Source organism: Gobio gobio (assembly GCF_949357685.1).
Source record: "Gobio gobio genome assembly, chromosome: 9".
NCBI lineage: Eukaryota > Metazoa > Chordata > Actinopteri > Cypriniformes > Gobionidae > Gobio > Gobio gobio.
This window is the reverse complement of record NC_137115.1, coordinates 42873018-42897637: the sequence shown is the minus strand read 5'-3', so window position 1 is coordinate 42897637 and position 24620 is coordinate 42873018. Positions and strand designations below refer to the sequence as shown.

The 24620-nt window shown below is 39.2% G+C and overlaps 1 protein-coding gene across 1 annotated transcript; it reads right to left on the bottom strand.

Moving 5' to 3' along the window:
- Positions 1-19: 19 nt before the first annotated feature.
- Positions 20-24264, bottom strand: n4bp1 (nedd4 binding protein 1). Its single transcript, XM_079825389.1, has 7 exons — positions 23700-24264; positions 16297-17828; positions 6071-6201; positions 5857-5953; positions 2204-2311; positions 1543-1644; positions 20-1460 (listed from the first exon to the last, which is right to left on the bottom strand). The coding sequence occupies exons 1-7, from the start codon at positions 24006-24008 to the stop codon at positions 1154-1156; spliced, it is 2586 nt and encodes an 861-aa protein (XP_079681515.1). The 5' UTR covers positions 24009-24264; the 3' UTR covers positions 20-1153.
- Positions 24265-24620: the final 356 nt, after the last annotated feature.

Here is a 24620-nt window from a genome sequence, read left to right as displayed (position 1 = left end):
AAAAGACAGACTATAGACGTCTTGATAAACATATAATTGGCCTTTATTAACACTGCCTTCCAGAAAAAGCAAAAAAGGTATTCAGCAGCCATACTGTGAGATACCCACAGTGCCTGCCGAGTCTGTGACGCTTCCGTGGTTTTAACGTCTGCATTTTCATTCCCAAAATTGAAAACCAATTCACAAAACATATTTCAGTGATGTTTTAACAACGAGTGAAAATACTGAACTATATTTTCACTTCAGTGGAAATAAGATGGTCAAAAGAAAACGATGTTTTTCAACTGTGCATTGCATTTTGTTCTTGCCCTCAGTCTTCATTACATAATGAGGTTTGTAAGAGCTGGTAATCCCACAGCGCCCTCTGTTGTTCGTAACTGGGACAAAGGTTTAAATCGGTGATGGCTCTGGTTTCATGTTTGCTACAAGACGGTGACTTGCACAACAGGCAGAGAAAGGGGCATGTCAGGCCACTGAGCAATCTGGAAACTTTTTTTTTTTTTAGCCACTTAACTGTTTCACAGTCTCCTGGGTCATACAGGGGGTCTCCAGGGATTCCTACAAACAATATACCACTTTGTCACCATCTCCGAAGTTAACAGAAACTAAAATTAGTGAACAGGAAATGAGCAATTCTATCCTGTAAGCAGATGATAGGGCACTTCAGTAGGGCACTTTGAGTGACTGGAAACTAGTACTCATTTGGCTCAATAATGTCAATATTTACAAAACAGAAGATACAGAAAGCACAATCATATCAAAAAAAGCAAATCAACATTTGTCCTTCAGCAGTAATTTTAGCAGAGCCAGTTCAAAACAACTGTGTAGCCCGAACACCTTTTAGATTAGAGATTTCTGAATAGATAATTACAGGAAGAAAATTCTTCATGAATATTTACATCAAATTTATGCACTGACTGTACATTCTCGTATATTTAAAGCTCGCGCTTATACGATTTATAACTTAGGTTTATTGTGCTTGCGGTCATATCTTTATCTAAATTAGTTGACGGAACAGAGTCCCTCGAACAAACCTTGAAAAAAAAGCCTGTAGCAGTGCTTTTCCATCATGGTATTCCTTAATAATAATTTTAAAAAAGCCCTGTGACCTCCATGCACAAAAGTGAAAACTGTAAATGTGTTTAAGTGTGCGTCAGCCCAGCAAGAGGCCCGACAGTGCATTCAGGTCCCTCATGTATGGGTTGTCACTGAGGATACGGTCAATACGTTGCTTTTGGTCAGGAAAAATGTCGTACAGCTTTCTTTTGAGCTCTGTGGTTTCTGAGGGTGATCGCTGCGGGGGTGGAGAAGGGGACGGTCGAGGAAGGTGCCAGTCTGGAGGGCCGGAGTGTGGCCAGTGGGAAGGGGAAGAGGGATGTGCTGTGGTCTGTGCTGCCGGGCCGTAAACTGACGGGGTTGCCCGAAGGTCTGTCCTCAGGGGGGGCATTAAGGGACTACCACTGTGAGAGGACAGAAAAATTATGAGGCGTTAACGACAAGACAGCAAATGTGTGATAACCACTAGAGTGTTTTTAAACTCACCGATTGTCTTTAAGTAGAAACTCGTTTAGGTGAGGTCCATGCTTCCCAAGTGGGTCATCTGGGATCATAAAGTGATCTTCTACAAAGGTGAACTGCAAGAGTCTGAAAAATCCATAAAGAGAGCTGTAAATCTAAGCAAGCTAAACAGTAACTGAGCAGACTAAAGGTGCATCCATGTACACTACCATTCAAAAGTTTCGGATTGGTGAGATTTTTTTGTTTTAGAAAATAAGTTATGCTCAGCAAAAACAAGTTTATTGTGAAATGTAATTTATTCCTGCGATGCAAAGCTGAATTTTCAGCATCATTACTCCACATGATCCTTCAGAAATCATTCTAATATGTTGGAAAATTTCTTATTTTAAACAATGTTAAAGACAATTATGCTACTTAATTTTTTTAAACATGTTTTCACTGTGAGTTTAGATCAATTTAATATGTCCATTATGAATAAAAGTATTATTTCTTAAAAAAAAAAAAAAAAAAAAAAAATTAAATATACAGCTCTGGAAAAAATTAAGAGACCACTTAACATTGATTTATCAATGTTTCCAGAGCTGTATATACTGACACCAAATTTTGGAACGGTAATGCATGTTATTAACATTAGGAACTAAGAAAAGATGGTCTTCTAGAAATCTTGTTGTAAATATCTTCTTACCTCTCCTGAATAATCCTCATCCATGCTTCTGACTGGCTCACAAAGTCCCTCAGGTTGTCATTGGTGACAATGACCCCTCCTGTCTTCTCAGCCAGATGAAGCAGGAACCTGTGAAGACGGTCATAGATCAAGCAGGGCTAAGAGAAAGAACCTGGAGCCTATATAAATTGTATAGAAAGTATGGGTATGCACAAAGGTCTTCCAATCCTACCCACTTACTCCTGAAATAACCATACATTGAGCATACAAAACCTGTTTTTATTATTCATATAGGCTTCCAGAAACATTAATGGCATTTAACAGTGCTAGAAAATAGGAAAATATACCGATCAGGCGTAACATTATGACTAATATTGTGTTGGTCCCCTCCTTTTGCTGCCAAAACACACAAATACTACAGTAGCTCATCTGCTTGATCAGACCACATGGGCCAGCCTTCACTCCCCACATGCATCAATGTGCCTTGGCCGACCCATGACCCTGTCGCCGGTTCACCACGGTTCCTTCCTTGGACCACAGTCTGACCCAGTCGTCTAGCCATCACAATTTGGCCCTTTGTCAAACTCGCTCAAACCCTTATGCTTGCCCATTTTTCCTGCTATACCCCACCCACTAACAGGTGCTGTGATGATGAGATAACCAGTGTTATTCACCATGTCATAATGTTATGCCTAATCGGTGTAAATGACACCTGTCTGTCTGTAAATATTGTAAGTATTGTAAGTATTGTCTCTTGTGATACAAGAGACAATACCGGTATGTAGTGCACATATTTTTACACTAACTTATTTTTTGCTATTTCTATACACTTTTTGATGTCCCATCACTATTTCTGTGACTGTGTGTACACAGTTTTTTTTACAGACCGAGTACATTTGTGTGATTTCCTGAAACATCTTTGAACATCTATATGCAAATTAATCTAATCCACAAGCTCAGTGGCGTAACTTTGTTTTAAAAAGTCCTAATACAATGTTATATCAGATGTAAAATATGTACAAAAACAATTGCAGAAAAAAATTATATTAAGATGTCCAGAAATCAATTTCAATAGTTCATTGGGTTTCATTTATCGATATAGAACTCATGTTTAAAAGGTGCAGTGTGTAGTATTTATGTAGCCTAGAAATCTAGACGCACCCTAGCAGCAGCAAATGTAATTTGCAGCCAGGGTCGTCTAGCAACTCTCCGTTGGCTTGCGAGCGGGAAAAACCAAACTCTGGTCAGGCCAATCACATCGTGTATAGTGTCTTAACATAATGACGGCAGAGTTGCGGCAGTTCCACGTGCTACTTACAAACAAAGAAGCTGGCGAACAGCGGTCTTTCGAATCGGCTTTGGCCACGACTCTGGAAGACTTGGAGTTAAGCTTTTCTTTGAGAAAAGCACAAAGAACGGCACTGAAGTCATTCTTAAGAAAGGAAGATGTTTTCTGAGTTTTGCCAACCGAATACGGTAAAAGTTTAATCTATCAACTAGATCCGCTTCACCTTCTTCGTTTCTCTGGTTGGTTGTAGCGCTATCCTATTGTGTGCAGAGGGAGTTTGAAAGACAACCGTTTATCCCGCCCCTCGGATCTTGATGTGGGTCTGGCTTGTCAGGCTAGTATTTATGAGGATATATTAACAGAAATGCAATATAATATACATAACTATGTTTTCAGCGGTGTATAAAGACCTTATATAATGAACCATTATGTTTTTATTACCTTAGAATGAGCCGTTTCAATCTACATACACCGCAAGTCCCCTTACAGTCCATTTTGCACCACCATGTTTCTACAGTAGCCCTAAACGAACAAACGGCTCTATAGAGCGCTAGCTACTCCCTGCTGTCTCAGACGACAACATCTTTGTCCTGTGTCGGTTAGCCGTAGCTTCTCTATGTGCTTCGAAAGGCAGGGGTGAGCGGATGCAATTGCAATTCACAACCTCACTACTAGATGCTGCTAAAATTTACACAGTGCACCTTTAAAGGGTTAGTTCACCCAAAAATGAAAATTCTGTCATTAATCACTTACCCTCATGTCGTTCGACACCCGTCAGACCTCCGTTCATCTTCGGAACAGAATGAAGATATTTTAGTTGAAATCTGATGGCTCTGAAAGGCCTCCATTGGCACAATGGCACGGTTCACTCTCAGACCCTTAAAAGGTACTAAAGACGTCGTTACAAAGTCCATCTCACTACAGTGGTTCTAAAATAACTTTATAAATCGGCGAGAATAGTTTTTGTTTTGAAATCGTCATCACTATGTAAGTCGTTAATTAGGGTTTTGCGCACAAAAACTATTCTCGCCGATTTATAAAGTTATTGTAGAACCACTGTAGTGAGATGGACTTTGTAACGACGTCTTTAGTACCTTTTAAGGGTCTTGAGAGTGAACCATCAAGGGAAGCTTCATGATGGAACCATTGTTGAGAGCCATCAGATTTCAACTAAAATATCTTAATTTCTGTTCCGAAGATGAACGGAGGTTTTTGGGTGAACTAACCCTTTAATTCTTGCATTTAAACAGTATTTCGTTAGTGCCAAGATTTTTCACGTGAATAAAAGCATAGATTCGCAAACTTTGCTTGTATTTCCTAATAGCCTAGTGGTCAAGTTCCCTAATGGTCCTTTGCTAATCGTGTCAGAGGTTCTCGGTTCTAATCTGTCCTCATTTTTTTTTCTCATTAAAACCGAATATCATCAGTGGTTGTACAGTGGTGGCCAAAATGATTAGAACACCTGACAGATCTGAACATATTGACCTCTTTTGCCTCCAAAACATGATTTCATTTCATAATGTTCATGAAACATGCAAATGGTTGCTCTAATGAAGTGAGTCGTACTGTTTTTATCCACTTTTAACTTTAATATTTGGTATGTCCACCTTAGGCAGCAATTACAGCAGCACATCTCTCTGGCAGCACATCTCTCTGGCATAGTGTCAATATATTAACTCTTAGAACTTCAACACTAATGTTATCCCATGCCTTCTGCAACTGAAGCCAAAGGCTTTCCTTTGAATGTATAATAGATCTGTCCAGTTTATTTTCCAACTCGCCCCAAATGTGCTCGATGGGATTGAGGGGCCCCCTCCGGACTTTGAGGGGGCCAGTCCATCATTTTCAATGTTCCAGCAGATTCCTTCCATCGCAGGCAGTTCTGGCAATAGTTAGAAGAATGTTTCGGGTCATTGTCCTCTTGGAAAAAAAATCCAGGCCAAATAAGACGACTCCCAGATGCCAAGTGTTCTAATAATTTTGGCCACCACTGTATATCAAGAGCAGGAACAGTTTTTTGTGCATTTTGTTTTGTGATTTCACCGGAGCAAATAGAAAGTCTCTACAACGGCGTTAAGCAATAGATTAAAGAGTTTGTCCGTGTGAAGCGAGCCACAAGAGAAATCTGTGCTACTGATGACAGCAACAACGAGCGCCAAATCGCCTCTTATTTAACATACAAACGAAATGATGCTCTGCTAGTTAACTGGAAATTGTTTTGTTTGTACTAGGTAGGTTCATCCGTGCAGCAAGATGTTTCAAAAAGTGGTGGGGACGATATCAACCCTGGGAAAAAGTAGTGGGGTCCCACCTGCAAATTACGCCTATGCACAAGCTAAATACTATTTTGTCTGATAATGTGTTGAGGAGCAGCTGGATCTTGTACCTGTCATCATGGGAGGAAATTCTCTGTCCACACACTTCTCTAGACGGGGTAAAAGAAAGGAGCCGCAGGTTCTCCAGCTGGATCAGAAAGTGTTGTTCTGTAATAATAAGGACAATGCATCCAATTTTTGAGTGGAGATAAAATCATATGTATGGTAAATGAATAAAAACAGATCTTTTGCTGGTCTAATGAAAGGAGAAAGCTGAGCTCCTACCAGTGATGTTGGGGTCTTTCTTCTGTCTCCACTGAGGAACAAAGACAGTGATTTCTCTGTGCCCTCTACGCCAAAAGGCCTCTACAGCGATGGCAATCCCACGACAAGAAAAGATCCGATGGAGTCCATGTCTGGTGAGAGAAAATAGAGAGGGCAAATGTCATGATAAGTTTGGAATAGCATACTATTAAATTAGCAGCATTCAGGATCTACACATATATTGTACAATGTGTGAACATTTGGATGACCTATTGCTTATGCCGAAATGTAGTCCACAGTGCAACACTTTCCACTTTGCTCTTCACTTATGGATGTGCATCCACAAATATCAATCACAACTTATGTTTTTAATCTCATTCTAAATTCATACTTGACAGAATTGCAATTAAAATGCTACATTACATTACTAAGATGACAAATGGATGACAGTTGCTAAATTAAACACAATGTAGTGAGGTAATTTGAAAACAATGTAACTGATGTTTGAAAGATTTATCATTGCATTCTGCATACAGAATTTTTAAATAGTAGGCAGTATGCAATAAGTCCCAAATGCAGCAAGTAACCAGTGTAGTACAAGCACATTCAAACATGCTAAATTCACCTAGAAGGCTGATTAAATAACCAAAGACCAAAGTTCCCTCTTGAATATCAATTTGCTCGATCAGGAAACAGCTCTGCATTCAATTTCACAATGCATCTACCACTGATAGAGAGATAAGTTCATATGTAAATGCATTCGAGAACAGTGGTCAACCTTTTACTTCCTTTTACCTCGGCAAGATGCAACTGACGCAAAAGGGTGCAAAATAGACGCACATCTCCATCTATTCAGAACGCTGACAGAATCACACACACATACAGATGTGCAGCCGCGTACACACAGACACACAAATGAACCAAAGAGGGGTCACAGGGAAGTTCCCTCTACGAGAGAAAGTTATTTTAAACAGGAAATGTTACTAAATCAACGACCGTTGACGTAAAGAGTCAGATAACTTTCCCAGTCTGGAAATGTAAATTGCTAATATGCAAAAAAACCTTTCATTTCTCCCTTGTATTTCTGACAAAAACACCAAATAAAAAACCCATGTGGTTCACCTCTACTCATCCTTGAAGATCTTATCCACTCACTGACTGTAGACTCTGACCTGGCTGAAAACACAGGTAAGAGACGCCAACAATTGGTAGTCCTTTGTCCGAAACGTCTCTAGATTGTGTCAGTAAGGTACAGACTGACACAGTGTTTACACTGGCATAGACTGCAGAACGTACCAAAAGAAGGGGGGGGGGGGCTAGAGGGGTGTGGTTTGTCATCTGAACAAGTAACATGTCTGCCACTTTTGTTCTGACCTACTGAGAAAAAAAGGCATTACAATAAATCGTGGTACCAACTACCGTGCCACGAGATCTCGCGAGACTAAACTGTAACGAGATTTCTCGTTGAGGTGAAAAGCTGTCTCGTGCCATATTGTCCTGGTCATGACGGAGTGTGAGGGCGAAGTTAGGATGGAATATGCCAACGCTATGTTTACATTACGTCTCCACTGCTTTTCATAGAAATAAAAACTATTTATTTCAAGTGGATAACAGTCGCTTCAATTCCATCAGCTCATCCAACATGAGCTGTTCGAGTTTACCTAGTGCGCAGCACTGCCACTGATCACGTGATGAGAAGACATTGAGCGTATGTTATGAGTGTGTGTTACGTGTTAGTGAAGCTCTCGCATTGAGCATGTGTACGAGTGTGTGTTACATGTTAGTGGACTGGACCATGGCGGAGGATTCGTTGTGCAGCAGAAGCATCAGACTTAAATTTTAAAATGTGCGTTCAGCACCACCGCTCCCGATTCACAGAGTATGCACAATCGCCAAAGTGAAAAATAAACTGGAGCGCGCATTCAAGCGCGATTTCAATACGTTACCGCTGTTTGAAAGCGGCTCCCTGAGGCACTTGTATCTCCCAATATAAAAGCTTGTTGTAACCATCTTTTAGCTCTGTATCATGCTTGAAGAAAAATTGTTTCCATTTGCACTTTGAATATTGAGTACTTTGATTATGGTTATTGTTTGCACTTAATATCTGATCAATTTGTGGGAAGGAGAGGAGTTCAGTTAGGAGGTCAAAAGAAGCTCATGTGCAGTTCTAAGGTCTGAAGAGACAATCATACAGGAAAGAAGCCAGTCAGTTGAGTTTTTGGCAAAACCTTTACAGTCCTTGTCTTATAATGCATATGATAATTCATACTCAGAAAGTAGAACTGAAATGACATTCATTACAAGATGATGTGTTAAAACATTTCAAATGCACCTGCAAACTATTTTTCTAGTCATGCATTTCATCATTGAGGTTTCTTAAAAATACTATGTAAAAATCTTGTCGCGTCTCGTTTCGTTCTTGCGAGATAAGTGTCTAGTCACATCCCTAACCAACGGTGGATAAATCTAACGATCGCTTAGCGCACATCACATCAAACTGTGCATATTATTACTATTGTTATACTTTGTTCTCAAATTGTTAATGTTAACAACATCAGCATTGCCTGACTAAGTGCATTTAGTGTGTTAGTTAGTAGTTTGAATGAATCTCTTGAATGAATGATTCAGTGCTACATCAAATATGATGAGGCTTTTTTCCAGACATAAAATATATAAATCTCTCGTCTCAGGGGGATATGAGGGGGGAAGCACGATCATTCGAATATACTACCGGGTTTCTAATGATACAAAGCTTAATGCTAAATCGCTGAAGTAACCCTTTAGCATAACTTTAAATGTGCAAAAAAGTAAACGACCAGTTTTTCCAAGTCAACTAGCAGCAGCATCGTTTAATCGACTAGTCGAATAGTCTTGCACATCCCTACTCTACATAGGTGTGAGGAACATTTCCTCCCAAAACAACCATACCACCTGAGAAAACAGAGATGTGAGAAATGAAACTATAACAAAATCCTGGATACATGCCAAAGCAGAGCAACATCATTACAGCAATATCAGGAACTGTAAATACGTTGCACCAGTTTCAGCCCATGACCTTTGACCTCTCCTTCACAACGACGGTTCATCTTCAACTGCAAGATATTGAGATCCTTCCTGACCTGCTGTGGCAGCGGTTCTTGGTAACTGCATATTTGGGCTGCTATAGCAACAAGACTTCACCTGAGGATTCAGATCTCAAATATCATGCAAGCATACAAATCAGCCATGAGAAACCCTGTGTGAGCTGTCGTCTTCAAGACTGGCTGAACATGTGATAGAGTGACTGTTCTGTGCTCTGCATGGATAATATGCCGTAATTAGTTACACATACACCTTTTGTTTCTTGCTATGACTTGAGTGGGAACATTTCTTCAAAACACAATAATACTCCAATGCATGTTTCACATCTTTCTAGTATATGCCCACATCTTTTGTAAAGTATAGGTCTCGAGTTATAAAAACTCCCACCTAACACCTTATCCCACGATTTCTATCCTCAGTTAGACTTCACCAGTAGGGTCTAAAAAGAGATTTTTCCTCTCTTCACCCCTGTATAACACCTCAGTTTCCACACTAGTATTTCAAAGAAGCACAGTCACCTCCGGTAAGCCACTTAAAGGGCAAAATAAGGGGCTGACAATGGGAGAGACCCACTAAGAGGTTGCCGTTTAGGTGGGAGGGAGGAAGGGGGTGTGGGTGAGAAAGACAGAAAGGAAACAAGGGGGTTGCACCTGGTTTTAGGTTGTCAAACACAAACATTTACAGACTAGAGTTCATAAACACTCACAGACCTTACTGGAAGTGACTTACTTTAACCTTTATGGCTACTCACACATTCAACAACACAACATTTTCTCACACTCCCTCAAATTGTCTCCAAAAATAGCAATTACATCTGTTCTTTAAAATGGTTTCATAGGGATTAGGGCTGCTCGATTATGGAAAAAATCATAATCACGATTATTTTGGTCAATTTTGAAATCACGATTATGTAACACGATTATTTCACATGACTTTGGGAATGTGTTGTATTTATTAAAAATACACCTTTCAACAATTCAATTGAAATTGTAACATTTGTTGTACTTTTTGAACTATTAAAATAAATAAGATAAACAATATGGTTCGGCTAGATATGCTTTTCAGGTACGTCTAACATTAGTTTTCAGGTACAGAAATGTCTCAAGTGTAAAATAACATTGCATATTTGAGTGCATAAATTAAAGATGAATCCTATTAAACTTACAAAAGCTATTCAATCCGGATCGGATATGCGTCGTCTTTTTCGACTGTATAAAGTTCACTTAAGGCATATACAGACTATGTCTGCTAGGATACTCATCAAGATGGACATGTTGACATACGTTTTGTGTGAGTTTGTCTGTTCAAGAGCAAGACTTGAAAGAGAACTCAATATTTGCGCGCTGAGAGACGTGTGCGCGCTCTCGGATGATACATTATCAGATACAGATACATTTCCTCACAGCGCGCGCGGCTTCTCATTCGCGTCTTCTGGCACTAAACCCGGGTGACGACGGTGAAAACGACTGGTCATATTCAAACATACGGCAGCACTCGCATGCATTGAACAAAGTTTACAAAGAGAGAATTATTTGAAAAATATGAGGGGAAAAAAGGACGTTTACACGGCACCCCTGCTCTCGTCAGTTTTTGTTTCTTTATTTGATTGTCATAGGTCACTCTGTTTAATTTTCAAGTGGTTAAACAAATTCGCGGTGTTCCCTTGCGTTGCAGCCACTGCCATGTAGCAAATCTTAGCATGTTTTTGATCGTCGTCTGATTCCTCGAAGCCAAACTGTTCCCAGACAACGGAGTTGGTTTTGCCTTTTTTGCTCACCAAACGCTGCTGTAACTGCCCTCCTTCTGCCATCTTTACTCGCGCCGAGTTTTTAAATTCCAGCGGATGATATGCACACGAGACTCACGAACTGGGTGAGAGAGATTGTGGCTTAATTCGGGAGGGGCGGATGAGCGCATGCGCGTTTCATTCAGAACGCAAGGCAAAATAATCGTTTTTTCTCGATTGTACTATTTTGGTGATCGTTGGGAGGCAAAATCGAAATCGAAATCGAAATTCGATTAATTGCACAGCCCTAATAGGGATGGGCATTTCAAGCAAAAATTATATTCGACGATCGCTGGGAATTATTCGATTTTTATTCGAAAATCGCAACTCCTCCCCCGCATGGACGCATGTAAAGGCTACACGCGTATAAACAGAGAGAGAGGGAGAGAGACCATTCACGCTCTCAATCTGTAGGATAACAAACTGTTTAATTCATTAGGGAATAGGCTATATCAACTCAAGCCATATATTTATTGTAACATGCTGAAACATATGACTGTAATGTGACATCGCCACAAGTTACCTGATAAATGCCACAAGTCTACAGCGTGCGCGTGAGACGATGTGTTATTCTTCTGTTGTCTCGGGGCGTTTTAAAGGTGAAATATGTAGGATTTTTGCAGTAAAACATCCAGAAACCACTAGGCCAGTGTTATATATTTTGTTCAGTTGAGTACTTAGAATATCCCAAATGTTTTCAACTATTTGTAAATCGTGAGAAAATTGCTATTTTAACCAAGGAGCCGGGACGTGTGAGCTATGCGTGTGAGGGAGTCGCCTGTCGATTGCGTCATATCTGCGTCACCCTCGGTCTCCGGTTTTATTCAGTGAAACACTTTACTCTCACTGCATTGTGAACAAGTGTCATAGCAGCCGCCGAGCGAACGTCATAACTTCCTTTTCAACACACTCAGATATATCTAATACGATAAACAGAGCTGCGTTACCTCACACTCAGCACTGGAGAAGAGGAAGTGCCGCCGGCAACCGTGTCATAATAAAAGTCCCGCCAGCGACTATGCCATAATAACAGTCCCGCTCTTCAATCGCTCCTGCGGCCTTGCTCAGCTCCACAACACTCGCTCCTGCTCTGCTTCAGACTACAGTAATGTTAATAATCGCATCCATGAACATGATTTCTGCCCGAGTCCTATCCTGACTGTTTCCCACCGGCTGTGAGGTGAAGACCACATGTCCCGAGATTCTGCGCTCAAACGTGGCGTCATCAAACTACGCCTTTGTTTTGAACAGGCAACCTCTAGTGGACGGAAAAGTTACATAGTGTAGCTTTAACTCTGGCATTTTTGTTCGGAATGGGGCACGGTTAGCATGAAAAATTGCTAATGTGAAAGCTTACCTACAGAGCTTGGTGTGCACTGAGGTACCGAAACCCGAGAACACACAACCGGAGTTCGGTTGCTCTCGGAGCTGTGCCACGATTCACGTGAATGTGCAAACGGGTGCGCACTTGTTCTGGAAGAAAGTAACCAGCTCATGCGTTTTAGCCGATTACAATGTCATTAGTTCAATAACATACACGTAAGAGATGATAGTGTTGATGATTTACCATGGATACGATCGCGAGAGCGAGCCTGCAGTGTATTCGCGCATAGGTTGCAATCAGGGCAGCAAATTAATGGCAATTCACCGTCTCCTCAAAAGAGTCTGTTTGCAAGCAGCAAAGCCGCATTCAAGCGACACACATACGGTAAACCCAAGTGTCGTTTACTCAGCTGCACATAATAGCACCAAATTAATTGAAAAAAGCCCATATTGACCCGCGTTCTGTTTTCTATCACTCCCGTGCACGTCTGTGATGACGTAAGATGAACGCAAGCGCACCAGGGTTCAAGTTGAGTGTGAAACCAGACCAACACTGCGGAGGCGGAGGGAACAATCAGACTCGGACCGCAGCAAACGTGTCCAGTATAAAACACCCTGAGAGCGGACTGGCAGCTTTTAGGAGCGTTATTGGTAGCGCCTCTGGTTACATGAACGCGTCAGCACCACATCAGCACCGACAACATGGGGATTTTTTTTGGACGATAATCGCACATACTATTCGATATTCTATAATTAAATAACTAATCGAATATTCGAAAATCGCGACCCATCCCTATGCTGAACTTGAAATACTGAATGCATCATGTAGTTTGAGTAAGTCTTAAGTTAAGTAAGGTCACCTTAGATTCTGTCATTTACTCACTCTCATGATTTTCATTCTCCCAAGGAACACAACAGGATAAATTTTAAAGAATGTTCACACTGTTCCTTTCCAAACAATGAAAGCAGCAGTGACCGGGATCTGTCAAGTTCCAAAAAAAAAAAAAAAAAAAAAAAAGCACCAAAAGTTGTCCATACAATGCTGTATTCCAAGTCTTCAACAAGGCATACAATAGCACTGTACAAAGAACAGGTCTTTCCCTCAATTAAACGTGTGTGCTTTCAGAAGACAGGGAATATAGCACATAAAAATTGCTTAGGCTATATTTATGGTGCTTTTTGGTAATTTTTCGAGATTGACAGTAACTCAGTAAATTTTTAACGCTAACTCCTACAATGGATTAGACTGGGTAGACCCAGCCAGATCTGCCGGCGATTTGATTTCGCCCTGCAACTCAGTCTGGAAACCTGTACATTCATTTCTACTGCTTCTGTTACACTTTTGCGGGAAGCAATCACAGACTGGCTTATCCACCTGGCGCTATTGGCGGGTTTAACACGATGACGGATAGAGAAGCGTTGGGTCGTTGCCGCGTTGATCACGCCTCTTGTGGTCTGATTGGTTGAAGGACTATACAATTGCGTACAGAATCATTTAATTTTTTCTCGTTTATCACGCCTATTATATATTATTATCCACTATCGAATCACCACTTACACTAAACGAATGCAGAATCATTCTTGCATTTTGGTGATTCCCTAGATATTTTTTTTTGTGTAATTTACTTTTAATCAGGCTACTTGTCCGGTTGGGCAAGTAAAATTCCACTTGTCCCGGACAAGCGTTAATGTCGAGCCCTGCTTAAACGCACACAGAATTATTATTGGTTGAAATATTCTTTCACCTACATCAGGGGTATTCAATAAAGTTCCAAGAGGTACGGTCTCTATATTTCCTTTCCAGAGGAGGTCCGGACAACAATTTTTTGGAACAGTTGTACATTTCCATCAAGGCAGCCGTAGTACTTTATAAAAAGGAAAAATCCTAAATGCTCAAAATACTCATCAAAGATGAGAATCTTGGGCCTTGAGACCCAAAGCAGTTATGTCTATGAATTTTTATCAATATTTATTTCTTCCAACTGGATATACATTTTTTATCAGGCTATTATTATTATTATTTTACACATTTAGACACCTACATGCATGGCACATAGAAGGCCTTGGGACTGAGAAAACATAATAGTGGTGCAGCGTTTACCTCTTAAGAAAAGTATGGATCATCTTTATATTTTGCTCAACGTAATAAACTACTAAAAACAAACAACATACTCACTCTTATAATCAAAACTCTCATCATGAGCACAAAAAGTTAACTAGTAATTTCAAAGTTTTTTTTCTTCCCTAGCCATCTCAAAATCATTTTCCATTGTTTGTTATGAAATGCTTTTAATATGCTGATTAATAATGCTAAATGTATGGGGGGAAAAAAACATCTAAAAGGCGCCACACATTAACTTGTCACAAACCTGACTTAGTTAAACGGTCAGAGTCATCTGTATGTCAGATAAAAAATAATTGTATTTGCTGCATCGTTTTCTGCAGTGTTTTTGCAAAAGTAAGTTTTTTGCTGCAACTCTTAATGTGGTGCTTTAGCAGGAGGGAGAAGCAACACAAAGCGGAAAGGGCTTGAATAAGCCGCGTTTGGAGTATGTAGCGCCGAAAGATCAGTCGTAAACAACCCTGAACGCTTGTGGTGTGAACATCTGTTGTCTTGATGCGCTGCTTACTAGAGCCCGACCGATATATCGGCGGGCCGATATTAGGCATTTTCCAAACTATCGGTATCGGCATTTATGATGGCCGATAAATGAATATATATACAAAAAAATAAAAAAAACGGACGAAACACCGCTCAACCACATTATGAGTGTTGGCGTTTCATAGTTTGTCCACCAGATGGCACTCTACAAAGTGCTGGCTCTGGCTGATCCAGATGAGTCATGCTGCCGGTCGTGAACATTCACATTTCACAACACAAATGAGATCATCCGTGAAGTGCATTGTAAGCTGGCACGAGACATGTACATTGCTTGAATAACATTTAAAAGAACAACCCCATCAGTTCTCTTAACTCAAATAAGCATGACAAAATTCGTGACTGCCAAGTCCAGTTTTGCTGTTACATGTAACGTTAAGCCAAGAGGGAAACGGAATTAGCTAGTAAGTTATAGCGTGACAGTTTGACAGCATGAGACGTATCATCTCTCCCCTGCCCCTTATCTTGAAAAGGTATGTTTTACAATATTTAGCAGTATGACGTTGTCCATTTCTAAATTATGTCTCATCATAGACTTTAGCTAACCACAAAGCTAGCTAATGCCATGGCTATTAGTGAAAGACCGCTAACATTAATGCGCTTGGGAATCACAACAAACTTTTCTGCCTAAATAAAGTAATGATTACAGTATTTATATAAGTATATTTGTAGTTCCAGTCCCTACATTGTAAGTTAGGCACACGAGTGAACGAAAGTGCGTTGCAGTATTAACGAGTCACATAATGGCTTATATACTATATATTTTGCTGTTGTTATTTATCAGAACTTAACTGAACTTCCAGTCTTTCCCAAAGTTATATTTATGAAGCTTACCACGTCTATTAATACTGGTATATTTGATTTTTTGTTTTGTTTTTGTTATGGTGTTTTCATCCAAATGACTTTAAGTTTCACATCTTAAGTTTGTATTTTTAGTAAATTTTATTTATCAGAATTTGAATATATTTGTATGTTCCTCTGTTCTGTTGTGACAATAAAACAAACAAGTTTATTTTTAAACTGCATTATCATATTATTTTAGAGATTCATGAATAACTACAAATAACTGTAAGGGAAATGTAAGGGAAAGTTCTTTTACGCATTTCTGTTATATATATATATATATATATATATATATATATATATATATAAATAATATCGCCCGATATATCGGAATATCAGATTTTTAAATCACCAAATATTTGTATCGGTATCGGCCTTAAAAATCCTTTATCGGTCGGGCTCTACTGCTTACTTTTAGAAACGTTAAAATGGTGTAATTATGTCCCACAGTGCGGATGGAACCAAATCAGTGTCTGGAACCGGACTGCGTCCGCCATTTGAATACCACTGACCTACATCAAAAAATTGAAATTATAAAATTTGATAAAGACTTACGCCATTGCCACATTGCTGCCATCGATGATGATGTGTCGCAGATCTGGGCAGCCGGGTTCGTTCTGTAGGACTAGTCGGTAGGGGGTTCTCAGGGACTGCTGAAAACGAGACATGCCGGTGAGAGGTGCAGGTTTAGAGGTGCTGTGCGCCTCAGGGCGAGGTAAAGGTGCCCTTCCAGGGAGCGTCTGGTAAGAGCAACCTGGTCGTGTGTCGGTGGTCCGGATAGGAGGGCCTTGAGAGGAGCTGCGGAGATTGGTCACACTTTCCATCCGCACAGGAACCATTGTTTGAGAGCTACCGCGGGGTAAGTAATCAAACCGGGACTCTGACTTCAAATCAAGTGCAGCCATTCTGGGCTTCCTCTCTATCTCTGTGAAGTCGTTGTTATCATCGTCATCGATGATGATCACTTCACATATGTCGTTCTGTGCACCATTGTTTCTTTTAAGAGTGGCCGAGGCCATTGGTATGCAGCTTGTCTGGTTCTTCTGACCAATGCCATTAGTACTAGGAGGTCTAATGTTTTCATTGCACTTGATCTCTGCGAGAGCTCGCATCTGCACCCGTTCCTTCTCTTTGAGCCTGGTGGAAGTCAATGTAGAGGAGGCGTTTATGTTTATGTTTATGTTGGATGTGCAAGAGGTGCTCTGGGCTCCTTGTGTGCTCTGGGTCTTCTGGGTCTCCTCCACAATTCGTTCCAGCAGTAAAAATGTGTCCTCCGTCTGCCCCGTCTCCCGTACCACCCGTTCCACCACCTCCTGCTGGTAGCCCATGGTTCGGAAGAAGTTTACAAGACAGCGTAGGTTAGTCTCAGGACTCACCGCCTCACTTTCATTTGACGCTTCACTAGCAGCCAGTGTCCCCTTTGCAGGCATAACAGCACAATTTTGGCTCGGTTCTCGCTGCCGTTCTTCCCACTGCTCCTCTTCTCTCCTTTCCAGCGAGTATTGCCGCTTAGTGTCCCTCTGCTCGCTTTCTGAGGACCGCCGCTTGTTGCAACGTCCGTTGAGACCAGGCATAATGTCAGGAGTGGTCACAGGACCTAAGGTTTTGTCCTCAAAAGTGGCGTCCAGGATACGGTTGGAGAGATCAGTTACGGGTGTGTTGGTCTGAGAGCGGTCCTGCTCAAGGTCTATGATAACTATAGGCTGCGTGGGGCTTTGAGCCAAGCCCAAAAGTTCCTCTTTGAGGGCACTGGGCAGCAACAGCAGCTCCATGGCATATTTATCAGCCCTGTCCTCCACAAAAGTCTTAAAATTGCGTTTAACCAAGGGTTCCCTGTCAGCTGGCAAGCTTCGCTTCTCCTGAAAGAGTGCAACAAACTGTTGAACGCGACTTTGAGCCATGACAACGGCCTCCGCGGACCCGCTCAACTTCAGACGGCCCGGCTCCAGAACTTGGACCTCTGCACTTGTGTCTCTAAGCAGCCGGTCCAAAAAGAGTCCACGAGCCCCAGCGAAAATGCAGTGCATGTCCACTGGGTACCATTCTTCTTTTTGAAGTTCTGGGTCACACAGGCCTTTCACATACTCCTGCAAAACAATCCCAGCAAAACAGGATTACAACACATACATTGCAAAAGATTCAAACTTCACTTCTACAAGCAGTAGGGTGACATAACACAAGCATAATGCTCTAGAATTAATACTCTCAGAAGCAAAACCAGTCAAACTGGTTTCTTTACTTTAAACCAGTATGCACATATGATTTGCCTTGAGGGACCAAATGACCAAGAACTACATCATCATTCTAGGGAGATTCCACATGTCCATTATCATTAGGGTTTGGTTACGTCAGATTACCGAGTACAGATTCACATTTAATCAATCGGTACCAAATTTCGGTACCTGAGAACACATCTGGTGATATAGACTAGTGTCTGTGAATATTAAACAGCAAAAAGACTATATAAATACGAATTAATGTGAATGAATGGCGCTGACGCAGCTTAATTTACCTCACACACACACACGAGGTCATGAATCCATGACCGTCATATCCAGAGGTGCTCTGAGAGTCACTTCATCAGCATTTTACAGTTTCATTTGAGAAAAACTACCGTCATGTCATAAACACACAGAAACTCAAAGGTATTCACGGCAACCCGTCAAAATAAAAGTTTGGTTTAACTTGACAAATATATTACTGTTGTACAGTAGAATTTAGATGCGTCTCAGTGTAATACTAATACTAACACTAATATAATATAATAGTAATAAATTATCAAAACTTTATTTTTTAAGTAATAAATAAAAAATGATCTTTCATGTTTTAATTTTAACAGTATAAAGCTCAGTTGAGCAGCACTTTGTTTGACAAAAAAAGTTTGTTTAATTAAGTTAAAAGATAACAATGTTTTATGGCTTCATTTGATTACCAGAAAACACACAACACAGAATTTGTGGGAAATCTTTTCATAGAAATTGAATTAAAAAGAAAAAAAAAATATGGTTGTTTTTATGAATTCAATTAATTAAGTAGCTAGTAGCCTACTTTTTACTGGTTTTATATTACAGACAATGGCAGACAGAGAGCAAGGCAGCTCTGGCATAATGTTAATGACATTTCTATAAATGACTTACAGTTCTTTAGAGTTATTGATGTATCCCTAAAGTACTGAAAAAAGGTTACCCAACCCAACCATGATTATCATATTGAAGAAAGTGTGAATACATATCCAAGCATGACACTGCACCCAAATTTAGACTGTTACTGGCTAAAACACAGATCTACTGTTTTGCATACCACAACGTGCCAAAACTGAGCATATGTGAATAATGCTAAAATATTATTATAAATTTTAGTGTGATTATCAAATCTCAAAGGCTTAAAAAAAAAAAAAAAAAAAAATATATATATATATATATATATATATATATATATATATATATATATATATATATATATATATATATATATATATATATATATATATATATATATATATATATATATATATATATATATATATATATATATATATATATATATATATATATATATATATATATATATATATATATATATATATATATATATATATATATATATATATATATATATATATATATAGTGTTTTCAGTGCTGCTTCACGCGATCTCCATCTCTCAAGTGCGGTGATACTGCACACATTACCTGCCAATTATTTCAGCATATTTTTAATGATATGCACCTATAAACCTTGCCAACAAACGTGAAACTTTCCTCCTGTGGTTTTCCACCAATAAAAGTTAAATGGTTTAACGTTAGAAAAATAAGAGATTAAGACAAATATTAGTACTGTTGAATTGTAAAATAAGTTCATAATTTTAATTTTTCAATGAAATAGCAGTGTTTCCCCTACCATTGTTTTGGGGGGGCGCCCCGCCCTCCCAAAACGACCCCCCGCCCCCCCTGAATGAATGACAAAAAATATTTGTCATAACGGTCGACAATAAGTGCCAGCGTGAAAGACACTCCCAGAGCTGCATCTTCACGGAAACTGATCATTTGCGCATTTTTAAGCCTTGGCAATTTAAATATTCAAGCGCTCATAGACGAGAAAGTGTCTCTCAGTTTGATACTCGCGAAGGGCAACAACACACACACACACACGCACGGCCACGCGTCTCACAGCGCGCGAATATTCACACAAAATTATATCAAAATGACTGTCTTGTTTAGTATCATCGTAAACATAGTCGGTTAGGTCTTTTAAATGAACGTAAACATGAAATTTGCCAGTCACCGCCAGCATTTATGCTTATTTTCACAAGTTTTAATGGTCCACAGAATATCTAAACATGCAATATATCAAAAGAAAGAACAGACCCACTGTTTTATTCCAGCTTCATATATTATTTTTTTAATCAACACTTGAATGTTGCAAGTTTCATGAAAAAGCAACATTTTGAGCATAAAGCTGAAAAAAATCACGTTTTTGTAAAAGACTAACGTTACGTCCGAACGATGAACAAAACAGATGTTGTAGATCGAGTCCATCAACACCCCAAAGCTTGACAGTCCTATAACTCGTCCTGGGTTGACATTTCATTCAATAACATTAGGCAGTTGTGATTTATATGCTGTTTAATGGTGATGATCGCGTTATTTTACATAATGCATCTGCTTATGATAGCGCACGTTCCTTCTTCTTCGGCTGTTTTGATCAGGAGATTCTGTTCCAGTGTTGCCAACTCTCGCGAGACAAATAAGCAACCGCAGCTTCAAAAACAAGCCCAAAACAAGCCCAATATTATTATATTATTTAATTAATTATTTTTTTTATCAATAAATGAGCAACATATGAAACTGAAACCTCTCAGAGTGTGAAAAGCAAAAACAGATGTGATTTTACAAAAATCATCAAATTGCAAATTGCATTGAATTTTTCTTCAATGAAGGGGAGAAGGAAGCGGGATATTTGAGGACGGATTATTACAGCACTTGTATCGTTGCACTGAATGCCTATTAGCTGTGAGAAGACAGTGTCAGTCAATGTATTGGACAAAACAGCGACCATAAATGTAAAGAAACGAAGTTGCTTATTATATTTTCCTAACAAGCAACCACATTTTTTAAATAAGCCCAAAAAACCGCAACCCGCGACTCGTGATTTCTTAACGCGACTTGCAAAAAAAGAAGCCCAAAGTCGCGTGTTATACGCGGACTTGGCAACTATGTTCTGTTCTCGTGCAGGAAATGCGCTACAGTGCCCCCTACCGTATAACCTTGAACACACATGGAAAGCCGGAAAATATCGTCATTGGCTATATAAATATTGAGATATCAAAAGACAAAAAAAAAAAAATCACTCACTGCTCTTGACTGAATAACTTTTAATAAGGGTTAATCTGTATTTATATGCAGTGGCATATCATTTTATGCAGACTATGCAGTGATATTTTACATTTGATTACTATTTTTGTACCTGACAATCTAGTTTAGACCTACATGAAAATAACAGTTTATTTAATTTGTATATGTTTGTTCTGCTGTATTTATTTGTGCATTTGCTCATAATTTGATTATTTGTTCTTATTTTATTACTGATGGTCTTTAACAATATAAAAAAAATATATGAGTTAGGATATTAGTTTTTAGAGTCATAACCTTATTTATTAAGCTTATATGGCTCAAAAACAATACTAGGCCTATTTTATTTTATTTGTCGTTTTTTTTTGTGGTGGGGTCAGTGAAAATTCTGACAGGGCAAGTAAAAATTTGAACCCCCGAAAAAAAATCCTTAGCATTGAGCCCTGAAATATATTCCCCCCCAAAAAAACAACAACAAAAAAAAGACACGGATTTGCGTGTAGTAACTTTAATGGTAAAAATGTAAAAATGCAATGGAGAAGGTGACGAACCTAAAAAGGCAAAAATTAGTTTTTTTTTCTTAAAAGCAACAAAATCCAGAGCAACAACTCAAGCAAAGCCAACCTCTGTTGTGTTGTAAATAGTTGTGTGATGTATAAATAAATGTTGTTTATATTTATTTACCAAATTAATTAATTTATTGTCTATGGCAACACCATGTATCCGTAACACCCCCCCCCCCCCCAAAAAAAGCTGTAAACCTAGGGGAAACACTGAATAGCCATAGTAACTGTTTTTCATATATTGATTTTTAGTATTATTATTACTACTACTTTAAAGTCATTTGATATATAAATCACAAATAAGTGCAATTTTTATCTGAAAAAAAATGCAATCAGATATTTCCCCAAATCATGCAGCCCTAAAAGTGCTATATTAAGGCACTAATGTGGTTCAAATAATGAGTATATCTGGGCTTCTTTGGTATTTCTTAACTTAATAGTCATCATATTGACATGATTGTGTGGCTTTCAGTAAGTGGGAAGTAAGTGGGCCTGTGTAGCATATAACTACCAGTTGAAGAGCATAAGTTGAAAGAAGAAAAAACAACAACACAGGAACCCCTTGGGGTGGACCATTCTGCCACATCTCTGCTGAACTTTTTGTTTCTTTGATCTGAGTGAGCAAGTTACGGTAAAAGAAATACTCATCTTACAGTACCAGTAATGACACTAGGTTAAAAGCCACTACACTTAGTAGTAACTAAAACCGAAAGTGAAATACACTGGGGGCCTCCCATCTTGTCCTGACTAAGCAAACAGATCTGTCAAAGACCCATGAGAACATTCATGACACAGTTTGGATGAGAAGCAGATACCGGGTTTTAATTCAAACAGGAAGAGATATTCAAAAGTCACTGATATGTGGAGACAAGAGCTTTTTTGCATGTGAATGTGATTTAAGTTTTGTGGTCGGCTGTTATTATATTTACACCTGAGAAAAAGTATTACATATAAATCAAAATGTTTATACAAAGAGGAAGTGGACATGGTGGTGAAACACAAATCCACTGAGTGGTTTCCGTTTCATGGCTTTACAATAAGGATATTCCAGGTTTACTGGCACTGGTGGTTATAATTTCCTTGTTAGATCGGACTAGAATTGCAAACAATGGCATGTCAGAACTAGGTGATGACGCCACATGGGCTCAGTGAAAAACACGTCTTTCGTTGCTGTCTTGCTAACTCTTTTTTTTTTGACACTACATTAACGGGAAAAATCTGTGTGAAAATTTTACAGGATTGGATCATCTATAAATGTATGTGAAAGCTTATTAAATAGTTTTCTGTCTGCTAAGACATTATGAAATACACTGATCCATTTGCATTGGTCATTTTGGATCTATGTGGTTTGGCGACAGTTAAATCCAAATTACATAATCAAGTACAACTGTGATGAGTTATTCAAGCATTTTCACTTACAATGGTGCTGTTGAATCAACACAGCTGGGATTTGGCCCGTGTGATTCACAGGTATGAATCACAGTCTTGCTGATGTTCAATCAATGATACTTCATGATTGTGAATGTGATATTACTTTTATACATCAGAGCTATAAAGTCAATAATATCAATTAAATTATGTTTCAGACAAAAACTGGCCAACTAGTCATGGTTTATCATCTCCGCAAAGGAAAAATGGATTCAGTAAAGCCAAAGAATCAAGCATTGCGTCTCACCAAGCAATGTAAAGACTAAAAGACTGAACTTAATAGACTGAATATCAGTCCTCTTTGAACTGTTGTATAACTTTATTTACATGCCAAGTTGTCTGAAAATTAACATTATTTAAGTAGGTTCAATATAGACAAATAATATTTAAGGGGGCACACAAGAGATACCATTAGTCGTGGTTTAAATTTAAAATAAAAACCAACATGTTGTTGTCAGACGCAGCTGAGTTCAGTCTGCCATCAGCTTCCTCCAGCTATTCCGTTGCAACTTTGCCTCAAAACAAGTTTAAGATAATCAATTTCCCTTTTGACAGTCAAAAAAAGACATACAAACAAGCAGCAAAAAAGTATACTATAAACATCTTCACTTAATTTACCTTCGCTTTAAACACATCCTCCTTTTTCCCCTTCAGCTGGAGCCAGATCTGTCTGGAAGTCTTACTTCCGTGGGCTCCAGTGTGATCCAAGAGCCCAATAATCGTGAATGTCACTTGGAAAACTTGTTCGACCTTCGGTTTGCTGCATCTGAGCTCGGCTTGCTTGTCCTCGTGTACCGTGAACTCGTCTACGGTGAGCGGCTCTGACTGCGTTCTAATGGCGGTCGGGGACTGCCTGCCTCCCGGCGGCTCAATGCAGCTTACCTCGGTGATTCGCTTCATCCCGAGGAGAGGCCGCGTTGTTGACATTTTATTTTCAGCTATATCAATCTATGTTGACCACGGCGACTTCACTTTCAAAACCACTATTTGTAAAACGAATCATTTACCCCTTTCATGTTAGCTTTCCACTCGCTGCCTCTTGACGTTTGTCAACAGCGCTGTAGTAACTGTGTTTTGACGTTACTCTCGGTTAGCCTGCTAGCCTAACATCTCAAGCCGTCGCACCCGGAAAACCCCGCGCACGTCATCAGCAGACGACGACGTTGCTGATATGTCATTGCTCTGATTGCAGATAAGAGTCTGTTGAATGTTGTAACCATAGTTTATGCAAAAATACCATCCTAGAGTTATTGTTACTAGGCTACTGTAGAACTGTATGAATTAAGCTTTTTTTATTGTATATGTGTTGTTGACATGGCATTTTCATCATTTAAAATGCAGTAAGTGGTTAAACATTTCTTTGTCTTACATGGACCTATTCATATAAAAACGGCTTTGTCTTTAGATTTTTATTTTTGAGCCAAATCTCAAAATTGTCCTATGGTGTTACTATCTCAAGCATGGTTCAATAAATTATAGATACATATACATTCTATAATTATAAATTCTAACAATATATACAAATAAAGTAAAAAGAAA